Source organism: Ranitomeya variabilis, chromosome 2 (genome assembly GCF_051348905.1).
Source record: "Ranitomeya variabilis isolate aRanVar5 chromosome 2, aRanVar5.hap1, whole genome shotgun sequence".
Lineage (NCBI taxonomy): Eukaryota > Metazoa > Chordata > Amphibia > Anura > Dendrobatidae > Ranitomeya > Ranitomeya variabilis.
In genome coordinates, this window is record NC_135233.1 from 357,451,293 (window position 1) to 357,464,032 (window position 12,740).

Here is a 12,740-nt window from a genome sequence, read left to right on the forward strand (position 1 = left end):
CGAACTCCAATAGTCCATACTTTTCCTGGGTTACAGCCCTTAATCCACTGCTGTTGGATAGTAGTGTCAACCCTTATGGTAACCCTGCCTTGTAACGGCATGGTGACTCAGGACGAATACATTGCAGTCCTAATTTGAAATGGGAACAGTAGACATCTGCATAAAGACTCAACCTCAGGTTTCCAATAGGTTGTGCATTTATCTCCTATCCTACTAAAAAGACACATAACAATATCCTATGTATGTGCATAAGCAGAGTCAAATCAGGAGGTTTAAGGTCCATATAACATATGGCCTTGGCTTGTACATGTAAAACAATTATACAAAGCAACCAGCTTATGCTTTTACTGGATAAGATTTCAGAAAATGTTTTTTTCCTACACGATTATCTTACCGATGTATATATGCTTTTCTATGGCAATGACAAAAGAGTAAATTCTAGTCTAACGATGTAAACCTTTGATCTTGCAATTAAGTTATCCAACAGGTTTTACATTCCTAGGGATGCCTGTAGTTAATGGTTGCTTTGTTTACTAAAACTTTCCTTATAGAAAGAGTCTCTAACTTGCAAACCCAACTCAGCTCATGTCCTGGTACCTTCACACTAAACAACTTTCCAACGAGAACGACAACGATCCGTGACGTTGCAGCGTCCTGGATAGCGATCTCGTTGTGTTTGACATGCAGCAGCGATCTGGAACCCGCTGTGATATCGCTGGTCGGAGCTAGAAGTCCAGAACTTTATTTGGTCGTCAGATCGGCGTGTATCGTCGTGTTTGACAGCAAAAGCAACGATGCCTGCAATGTTTCTTCATGGAGCGAACTACCAGCGAGAACGATAAGTATGTCACTGGATCGCTCCTGCATCGTTCTGCTGTTGCCGGTGTCTGACGTATCCTAGCGACCTAAACAGCGACGCTGCAGCGATCGGCTCGTTGTCTATATCGCTGCAGCGTCGCTTAATGTGACGGTACCTTTACTCTTAGGGCCCATTTAGACATCCTGATAACCCAGTTAGTTACACTTGTTTCTCAAGTATCAGCCTATATAAACAGGCCAGCAATTACCCGACAAATGAACAAAATGATCATTCATCAGGTGAGATGATTTTGAATCAAGCTTCAAAATTATCATTCACAGTAGGACATGGTCTTATGTGAAATGGACATGTGCTGCTGAGAACACCCTGTCTAATGGGCACAGAAAAATTATATTACCGACCGATCTTTGGGCATGAAAGTACCGTTGGCCTGTTTGAAAAAGGCCATTAAATGACCACCAATCACTGAATGTATAACTACCATGGTTGACCTATTTATGTGGGCCCTAACCAAATTTGTACATCTCCAGCTGTTAGAAGACTACAACTCCAAGCATACCAGTTTATATTATTTCTCATCATCACCGACCTTTATTTTTCATAAATCTTTCCGTCAGACATCGAGCCTCTTCTTGGATTCTCTCTTCGATGCTCCTTTTTCCCATTCCAAAATTTCTCAAAGTCATAAGAGAAAATCGACGAAGAGTCTTCCATCTTTCTCCGTTGCTCATAAGGACCCCTAAAATTCACAGAATAGATAATATTTAGTTCGTAAAAAGCTATCCACGTCACTGTGGTTCATAGTCACAGTCAATTCCTGGGGCACACACTGCAGTAGAAGTAACCAAAGCCAGACCCACATATTGTCATAATGGGTTCTCTATAATTAGGTTTTTATAATATTTTCTAATATCTTTTCATGGGTTCTTCCATTGTTAGTCAGCTTTACGGGTTGAGCTTATGGGCCTGCTGATCAAATGTCACATGTAAAATCCTTTCCAAACTGTTATTTACTTTGCTAAAATCATATTTTGGTAAAAAAAAAAAATAAATAAATAAAATTACAATCTACGTAAAAATGTCTCACATATGTATGTAAGGGTGTCTTACCATAATCCTTAAAAAACAGATCCATGACTTTGACTTCGGCTCTATCACTGAACTCATCACTGTGGTCAACCAGCGCCTCCTTTACAGCATCATAGCCGACTAGTATGACGGCACGTTGGCTGGCGAGGTAGATGGTATACACAGGTCCATACTTCTCACTCAACTACAGTGGAATATAAAAATATTATTTAGCAAACAATCTTATTTCAGGGGAGTTTTGGTTGTATCTGAGTTATTGTAGAGTACAATTGCGTAGAATATTCCAAGGAAGAAGATTGCTAAGACTATGAGCCATCTTCTCTCTTTAAGCTTTCTAACCAGTCAGTGTAGTTTTGTATAACGCCTTGTCACAATTTTGCATTGAGAGAGACAAACATTATTACCTCTCCAAATATAGGGGTTAGCTTCCTTATCACTGGTGGTCCACCTGCTGAAACAACTCGGGGCTCGGTATCTTAAAAACTGGGCTCAGAACATTCACATCTTGAAAGATGCATATCCTCGACCTCCTCTCCATTCATTGGCTCTGGACTGCCAGATATAGCGCCGTGCTGTACTCCTTTTTCTGTGGCAGTCAAGTAGAAATTGAATGGAGTGATGATCAAGCATAAGCACCACTGCTTCTTTCAAGACAGAGCTCAGTTATCAAGATTTAAAATTGCTGGGTGTCTCAGCAATCAATAAATTATCACCTGTCTTATGGATAAGGGTTAATTTTCAATTATGGGATCACCCATTTAAAGCTCCATGATGTACACTTAGATCAGGTCAATCGGCTACCTTTAGCCTTGCAAACCACATCCCCAGCTCCTCTATTAGCCAGCTTGGCGCAATGCCATCAGTGTGACACAAGTGTGACAAAGAACTCTGGATGCCGGAAAACAGGAGGTTGTTCACGCGACATCCCTCCATCAACCACATATTACTGACATGGCCACTGGACTGGGTCCTGCAAATTGATTCGTACCATCTTTAGTTACAGTACCATTGAAGCCGATGGCTTGATTTTAGTCCAAAGCAAAACAGACCTTAAATGGACAAATAAGAACACTAGTAAATAATGGGGACAAGAGCAAGAGAGGGCTATTAAAGGGACTCTTTCAGCACAAATTAACTCTTCAAACTACAGTATTTTGCAGATTATAAAAGACGCACCCCAAATTTTGAGGAGAAAATGGTGGTGCTACTTATAAACCATGCGTCATTGCTTACCGGGGGTGGTGGCTGCGGTGAAGCCGGGTCCCAGGGTCACTGCTGGGGGAGGCAAGAGTGGAGCATTGCTGCAGGCTGCAGGCTGGGATGAGGGGGTGTTCGGATGTGCACTGCTTCGGGTGTTCGGTGGTGCGGGGGCTCTACCAACATTTTGTGAATGTCCAGAACCCCCACACTTACATGGTTTACTATGCGGTGGACTCCTGGAAAATGGCTGCCGGGGGCGGCTCATGCGCAGATGGAGATCTCGGCACCGATATCTCGAGAGTCGGGAGATGAGATCTCATCTCTCGAGATGTTGGTGCCGAGATCTCCATCTGTGCATGCGCCGCCCCCGGCAGCCATTTTTCCAGATTCGATCGCATAGTAAACCATGCAAGTGCAAAGGCTCTGGGTTTTCACAAAATGTCGTCAGAGCCCCCGCACCACCGAGCACCCACAGCGGCACACATCCGAACACCCCCTCATCCCAGCCTGCAGCAACGCTGTCATGATCTCTGCAGACAGAGATCATAGCAAGCCTATAGAGGGACAAGCTCTCGGAAGATGGAACTATACTGACCATGAACTAAGCCTGCCGCGCAACTAGAAATAGCCAGGTAGCATTTCCTATTTATCGCTAGATGCCCAGCTCTGGCCTAAGACCTAAATAGCTAGCAGAGGGAAATATAAGACCTGGCTCACCTCTAGAGAAATACTCCAAAGAAGACAGTAGCCCCCCACAAATAATGACGGTGAGTTCAGATGAAACAACAAACGCAGCAGGAAAATAGTCTTAGCAAATTTGAGGTCCGCTTACTAGATAGCAGAAGACAGATAGTATACTTTCATGGTCAGCAGAAAAACACTAACAAAACACCATCCAGAGATTACCTTAAACTCTGGCATTAACTCATAACGCCAGAGTAGCAATCCCTGATCAACGAGAGCTTTCCAGACACAGTAACAAAACTTCAGCTGTGAACTGGAACAAATAGGCAAAACAAAACATGGACAAAAGTCCAACTTATCTAGAAGTTGTCTAGAAGCAGGAACAAGCACTGAGAGGCATCAGATAACATTGTTGACCGGCAAGAAACCACCAGAGAAATGAGCTTAAATAGCGACACCCACTACTGATGGAACCAGGTGAAACAGGAAAGAGGATGACAAGTCCAATTCCACAAGCGGCCACCGGGGGAGCCCAGAATCCAAATTCACAACAGTACCCCCCCCTCAAGGAGGGGGCACCGAACCCTCACCAGATCCACCAGGGCGACCAGGATGAGCCCTATGGAAGGCACGAACAAGATCAGAAGCATGAACATCAGATGCATTGACCCAAGAATTATCCTCCTGGCCGTAACCCTTCCAGTTAACCAGATACTGGAGTCTCCGTCTGGAAACACGAGAGTCCAAAATTTTCTCCACAACGTACTCCAACTCACCCTCAACCAACACCGGAGCAGGAGGCTCAACTGAAGGTACAACAGGTACCTCATACCTGCGCAATAACGACCGATGAAAAACGTTATGAATGGAAAAGGACGCAGGGAGGTCCAAACGGAAAGAAACAGGATTAAGAATCTCCAATATTCTATAAGGGCCGATGAACCGAGGTTTAAACTTAGGAGAAGAGACCCTCATAGGGACAAAACGAGAAGACAACCACACCAAATCTCCAACACAAAGCCGAGAACCAACACGACGATGACGGTTGGCAAAACGCTGAGTCTTCTCCTGGGACAACTTCAAATTGTCCATAACCTGCCCCCAGATGTGATGCAATCTCTCCACCACCGCATCCACTCCAGGACAATCCGAGGATTCCACCTGACCGGAGGAAAATCGAGGGTGAAACCCCGAATTACAGAAAAACGGGGACACCAAGGTGGAAGAACTGGCCCGATTATTGAGGGCGAACTCTGCCAATGGCAAAAAAGCAACCCAATCATCCTGGTCAGCAGAGACAAAACACCTCAGATATGTCTCCAGGGTCTGATTAGTCCGCTCGGTCTGGCCATTAGTCTGAGGGTGAAAAGCAGATGAAAAAGACAAATCTATGCCCATCCTAGCACAGAATGCCCGCCAAAATCTAGACACAAATTGGGTACCTCTGTCGGAAACAATATTCTCAGGAATACCGTGCAATCGGACAACATTCTGAAAAAACAGAGGAACCAACTCAGAAGAAGAAGGCAACTTGGGCAGAGGAACCAAATGGACCATTTTAGAGAAACGGTCACAGACCACCCAGATGACAGACATCTTCTGGGAAACAGGCAGATCTGAAATAAAATCCATCGAGATGTGTGTCCAAGGCCTCTTAGGAATAGACAAGGGCAACAGCAGTCCGCTAGCCCGAGAACTACAAGACTTGGCCCGAGCACAAACGTCACATGACTGCACAAAGACTCGCACATCTCGTGACAGGGAAGGCCACCAGAAGGATCTTGCCACCAAATCCCTGGTACCAAAAATTCCGGGATGACCTGCCAATGCAGAAGAATGTACCTCAGAGATGACTCTGCTGGTCCAATCATCCGGAACAAACAGTCTATCAGGCGGACAACGATCCGGTCTATCCGCCTGAAACTCTTGCAAGGACCGCCGCAGATCAGGAGAAACGGCCGACAAAATTACTCCCTCCCTAAGGATACCTGTGGGTTCAGAATTACCAGGAGAGTCCGGGTCAAAACTCCTAGAAAGGGCATCTGCCTTAACATTCTTAGAACCCGGTAGATATGACACCACAAAATTAAAGCGAGAAAAAAATAAAGACCAGCGCGCCTGTCTAGGATTCAGGCGTCTGGCAGTCTCAAGATAAATCAAATTTTTGTGGTCAGTCAATACCACCACCTGATGCCTAGCCCCCTCGAGCCAATGGCGCCACTCCTCAAACGCCCACTTCATGGCCAAAAGCTCCCGATTCCCAACATCATAATTCCGCTCTGCGGGCGAAAATTTGCGAGAAAAGAAGGCACAAGGCCTAATGACGGAGCAGTCGGAACCTTTCTGCGACAACACTGCCCCAGCTCCGATCTCCGAAGCGTCAACCTCAACCTGAAAAGGCAGATTCACATCAGGCTGACGCAACACAGGGGCAGAGGCAAAACGGCGCTTAAGCTCCTGAAAGGCCTCTACAGCATGAGGGGACCAATTAGCAACATCGGCGCCTTGTCTGGTCAAATCAGTCAGTGGTTTAACGACATCCGAAAAACCAGCAATAAATCGGCGGTAAAAGTTGGCAAAGCCCAAAAATCTCTGAAGACCCTTAAGAGAGGAGGGCTGAGTCCAGTCACAAATAGCTTGCACCTTGACGGGATCCATCTCAATGGAAGAGGGAGAAAAAATATACCCCAAAAAGGAAATTTTCTGGACCCCAAAAACGCACTTAGACCCCTTCACACATAAAGAATTAGACCGCAGAACCTGAAAAACTCTCCTGACCTGCTGGACATGAGAGTCCCAGTCATCAGAAAAAATCAGAATATCATCCAGATATATTATCATAAATTTATCCAGAAAATCGCGGAAAATATCATGCATAAAAGACTGGAAAACTGAAGGGGCATTAGAAAGACCAAAAGGCATGACCAAATACTCAAAGTGGCCCTCGGGCGTATTAAATGCGGTCTTCCACTCATCCCCCTGCCTGATCCGCACCAAATTATACGCCCCACGAAGATCAATTTTAGAGAACCACTTAGCACCCTCTATACGAGCAAACAAATCAGTAAGCAATGGCAATGGGTATTGATACTTAACAGTGATCTTATTCAGAAGCCGATAATCAATACATGGTCTCAAAGAGCCGTCTTTTTTTGAGACAAAGAAAAACCCAGCTCCCAAGGGAGAAGAAGATGGACGAATATGTCCCTTTTCCAGAGACTCCTTTATATATTCCCGCATAGCAGCATGTTCCGGCACAGACAGATTAAACAAACGACCCTTTGGATATTTACAACCCGGTATCAAATCTATGGCACAATCGCACTCACGGTGCGGAGGTAACGACCCAAGCTTGGGTTCGTCAAAGACGTCTTGATAATCAGAGAGGAACTCAGGGACTTCAGAGGGAATGGACGACGAAATAGAAACCAAAGGTACGTCCCCATGAATACCCTTACATCCCCAGCTCAACACAGACATTGCTCTCCAGTCCAAGACTGGGTTGTGAGACTGCAACCATGGCAATCCCAGTACCAAATCGTCATGTAAATTATACAGCACCAGGAAACGAATAATCTCCTGGTGATCCGGATTGATACGCATGGTTACTTGTGTCCAGTATTGTGGTTTATTATTAGCCAATGGGGTGGAGTCAATCCCCTTCAGAGGAATAAGAGTCTCCAAAGGCTCTAAATCAAAACCACAACGATTGGCAAAGGACCAATCCATAAGACTCAGAGCGGCGCCAGAGTCAACATAGGCGTCCGTGGCAATGGATGACAAAGAGCAAATCAGGGTTACAGACAAAATAAACTTAGACTGAATGGTGCCAATGGAAACAGACTTATCAAGCTTCTTTGTACGCCTAGAGCATGCTGATATAACATGAGTAGAATCCCCACAATAGAAACACAATCCATTCTTCCGTCTAAAATTCTGTCGCTCGCTCCTGGACAGAATTCTATCACACTGCATACTTTCTGGCGTCTTTTCCATAGACACCGCCAGATGGTGCACAGGTTTGCGCTCCCGCAGACGCCTATCAATCTGAATAGCCATTGTCATGGACTCATTCAGACCTGCAGGCACAGGGAACCCCACCATAACATCCTTAACGGCATCAGAGAGACCCTCTCTGAAAGTTGCCGCCAAGGCGCACTCATTCCACTGAGTAAGCACAGACCATTTACGGAATTTTTGGCAGAAAACTTCAGCTTCGTCTTGCCCCTGAGATAGTGCCATCAAAGTTTTTTCTGCCTGAAGTTCCAAATGAGGTTCCTCATAAAGCAAGCCCAAGGCCAGAAAAAACGCATCCACATCGCGTAACGCAGGATCCCCTGCTGGCAATGAGAAGGCCCAATCTTGAGGGTCACCCCTGAGCAAGGAAATCACAATCCTAACCTGCTGAGCAGGGTCTCCAGCTGAACGAGACTTCAGGGACAAATAAAGCTTACAATTATTTCGGAAATTCTGGAAGCTAGCTCTATTCCCTGTAAAGAACTCCGGCAAAGGAATTCTCGGCTCAGATACCGGAGCATGTACCACAAAATCTTGTAAATTTTGTACTTTCGTGATGAGATTATTCAAACCCACAGTTACACTCTGGAGATCCATTATTGTCAGGTGCACACAGAGCCATACAGAGATTAGGAGGAGAGAGAGAAAAAAGACTGCAGCAAGGCAGACTGGAGGGAAAAAAAAAAAAAAAAAAATTCCAGCAGACTTCTTATAACTCTCCTTTCTCAACCTGGGTCTTTAACACTTTATTGGCCGGTCAAACTGTCATGATCTCTGCAGACAGAGATCATAGCAAGCCTATAGAGGGACAAGCTCTCGGAAGATGGAACTATACTGACCATGAACTAAGCCTGCCGCGCAACTAGAAATAGCCAGGTAGCATTTCCTATTTATCGCTAGATGCCCAGCTCTGGCCTAAGACCTAAATAGCTAGCAGAGGGAAATATAAGACCTGGCTCACCTCTAGAGAAATACTCCAAAGAAGACAGTAGCCCCCCACAAATAATGACGGTGAGTTCAGATGAAACAACAAACGCAGCAGGAAAATAGTCTTAGCAAATTTGAGGTCCGCTTACTAGATAGCAGAAGACAGATAGTATACTTTCATGGTCAGCAGAAAAACACTAACAAAACACCATCCAGAGATTACCTTAAACTCTGGCATTAACTCATAACGCCAGAGTAGCAATCCCTGATCAACGAGAGCTTTCCAGACACAGTAACAAAACTTCAGCTGTGAACTGGAACAAATAGGCAAAACAAAACATGGACAAAAGTCCAACTTATCTAGAAGTTGTCTAGAAGCAGGAACAAGCACTGAGAGGCATCAGATAACATTGTTGACCGGCAAGAAACCACCAGAGAAATGAGCTTAAATAGCGACACCCACTACTGATGGAACCAGGTGAAACAGGAAAGAGGATGACAAGTCCAATTCCACAAGCGGCCACCGGGGGAGCCCAGAATCCAAATTCACAACACAACGCTCCACTCTTGCCTCCTCCAGCAGCGACCTTGGGACCCTGCTCCACCATGGCCAGAAAGGTATATTCGCATTATAAGATGCACCCCCTTTTATCCCCCAAATGTGGGGGGAAAAAGTTCGTCTTATAATCCAAAATACATGGTAAGTTACGACACTCAGTGCTTCATATTGGGGCCAATAATTTAAATGCATCTTTACACCTACTTGTTTTCTCTCAATTTCCAGCCCCTCTTCTTTTACTGACAGATCTGGGTTCATAGAGGCAGAGAATGCTGGATATTAAATGGAAACCAAACAGGTAGAAAGGTAAATTTAAATGATTGTCCCTACCATGGAGCACCGAGCACCTGTAGTTGGTTTGAACCATCATTCTGTGCTGACAGTGTCCCTTGAAATTATTGGTTTTCTATCCAACAACCAATATCGTGACCGATGGTGGTGGCATTCTGGAAGTATAGCCTTGAACATCATCATGGCTTGTCCCCACCTGAATAAGACACCAAAAAGCTCTTTAAACCAAGAATGTGATGAATTGTTAAAAGAATAACTCCCACTACATTTTTAATTTAGTATGCGTATGTATATGTGCATGTTGTGTAAGTGTATTAATATAATCACTTACCGCCGCTCTGTCCAGAGCTGTTCTGCTCAGCTTCTCAGTGACATCACTGCTCTACAGACTCTCCGGGTCATGCTGAGCTCTGCATAACCAACAAATGGATTTTGCTAAATTATTTTTTGAATCATCAGAGCAAAGCTCCATAGACTTATACTGTAAAAGAGACTTCTGGCTCACGCATTGACATAGAACATAGAGTGAACCAGCTAGTCTCAGTTGTGGTGATCATCACTCAGAAGCAGAGAAGAACGGAGCTGGATTCCGGAGACAGATGGCGGTAAGTGAGTACTGTATAGAGATTGTCTACTACTTTACCATTGATGACCTATTCGCAGGAAAGGTCATCAATGTCTGATCAGTCGGGGTCCGACACCCAGCACTTCCACTGATCAGCTGTTATTGATGTCGGTCACCGCCGGAAGTACTCACTTGCCTAGCTGGCTGTCTTCTGAGAGTAGCTGAGGCAGGGTACTGCACATTCGCCTCTTATTCAAATAAATTGGTGGCGGATGTGCAGTACTCTGTGGCGTCCACTATTTAAAGGAGACTAGCTTCGAAAGTGAATACTTCCGGCATGAAGAACAGCTTATCGGTGAGGGTGCCAGGTGTTGAACCCCAACTGATCAGACATTGATAACCTATCCTAAGGAAAGGTCATAAATGCTGAAGTAGTGGATAACCTCTTTAAGGCCGGGGTTACACTTGCGAGTGCAATGTGAGTCTCTCGCATCAATACCCGGCACTGCCGCTGGCACTTGGGACCGGAGCGTGCAGCTACATGTATTTCTATGCAGCTGATCACTCCAGTCCTGAGTGTCGGTGGCAGTGCCGGGTATTGATGCGCGAGTTGTGTGACCCTGGCCTAATACTCTCACATGCACATTTAATGAATTAAAAAAAAATACTTGGAGTGAATCTTTAAGATCAAAGAAAAATGAAAATTATGGAGAGAGGTTTTGCACGAAGGTGGAACTGTGCTGGAGAATGCTTTGTACGTCAATAGCACCATTTTAAATTGTATCTGCTGAGTCATTTTCAATCAATCAATGGAGAAACTGATAAGAGTTGACACAATGGACAATAAACATGTCACAAACTAGTATTTTCAGAATGAAGATCTCTTTAAAATATTTACTTTAAAAAATATTTATATTAAAAAAAAATTCTTAAACATTTTTAGGAAAGATTCCATATTTCTTATATCATGCTGCTCAATATTGTAAACATCTAGTACCAGTACACTTGCTTTAACATTTATTTAGTGGAAATAGTTGACACGTAATTTACCTATTGCACCTTTAACTATTTCACTGCTAAACCGTCACCCTAATAATGTGACTTTCAGCATGTCATGTGCGATTCTAATATTTCTGAATGCAAAGACGCAATATTAAGGCGTACTTACCTTAAGTAAGGACTGAGGTAGTTCGGAAGTGCCGATTTGTAAAACGTTACCCAGGACAGGTACAGGTGTCGGTCCCGGAGGCAGGTTTTTCAGTTTTATCGTATTCCACCATTTAAGGAGATAAATTATCAGAATGACTCCAGTAGCTAAAAGAATGGTACCTGCAATATTCACCGCCATGACACATCAAAATACAAAGCGGCTTCACACAATGTCTCTCCAGACAGTATCTATGTCTGATTAGAAAAAGGCTGAGACGCCAGACTGCATTCCAAGTGGCATGTGATCCCTGAGGAGTGGTCGGGCGAGTTTCAAGTGCAAAGTTACAGCCGTACAGAACAATAGTTTACACAGGCTATGACTAGTAAAAGTCAGCTCTCGACTTACTCCCTTTCAGCATCGCTTTGATGGAAGTTCCTGACTGTGGAACACAAACTTCCTCTCTGTGGAACACGCGATACTTCCTCTATGTGGAACACAAACTTCCTCTATGTGGAACACACAATACTTCCTCTATGTGGAACACAAACTTCCTGTGTTTGGAACACATTGTGCTCCCTTTATTTGGAATATATGGTACTCTCGTGGTTTCAAAATTCAGTCCAAATCGAATCTGCCCTGAAAACCTATTGTTATACTTTTAGCTACCATCCCCCAAAATGGTAATAAATTGGACAGGGAAACTAATAAAACATTGTACACACCTGTCCTGCCACCACATTTCCCTGCAATTCCTCATTACGAATGTCAACAATTCTTTAACCCCTTCTCGACCAAGCAAGCAATTTTCCATTTTTACACTTTCATTTTTTTCCTCCCTTTCTTCCAAGAGCCATTACTTTTTTATGTTTCCGTTCAAATTCCATGTATGATGAAGTGCAAAAAAAAGCAAAATTCTGCAATAGGTTTTTTTTTTTTTAATTTACAGCATTCATTTTACATTCAAAATCAAATCTATATATATAATCGTCTAAGGTTCACTTCCGTCTGTTTGTCTGTCAAGGAAATCCTGCGTCACTGATTGGTCACGGCCAGCTGGGCACGACCAATCAGGGACAGGCACAGTCCGGCCTCCAATTGGCCTCTCCCTACTGACCTCCAGTCAGCGCCCACATAGCGTTTTAGCAGTCCGTTAAACGGACTGCGTTAAAATGTGGCATAACACGGTGTAACGCAGTTTGTTAATGCTGACATTAATCCTGTTACCGGGCGCATCACCAATGCATGCCATACTGGGCATGCGCTAGCGATGGGCCATCATTCTGTGACGGACCCGGAAACGCTGCCTGCAGCATTTCCGGGACCGTCACCACTTTTGACAACTGTGACCAACATTTTACTATTGATGCTGCTTATGCAGCATCAATAGTAAAAACATATAATGTTAAAAATAATTAAAAATAAAAAAAATCGTGATATT

The 12,740-nt window shown here is 44.2% G+C and overlaps 1 protein-coding gene across 1 annotated transcript in view; it reads right to left on the reverse strand.

The window, feature by feature from the left end:
- Positions 1-11,929, reverse strand: part of LOC143805896 (cytochrome P450 2G1-like) — a 30,863-nt gene extending 18,934 nt beyond the window's left edge. The window contains exons 1-3 of the mRNA XM_077285646.1: positions 11,321-11,929; positions 1,931-2,093; positions 1,410-1,559 (exon numbers count right to left, since the gene is read on the reverse strand). Of these exons, the coding sequence (XP_077141761.1) occupies positions 1,410-1,559; positions 1,931-2,093; positions 11,321-11,500 (493 nt within the window). The 5' untranslated portion in view covers positions 11,501-11,929. The remainder of the gene's footprint in view (positions 1-1,409; positions 1,560-1,930; positions 2,094-11,320) is intronic.
- Positions 11,930-12,740: the final 811 nt, after the last annotated feature.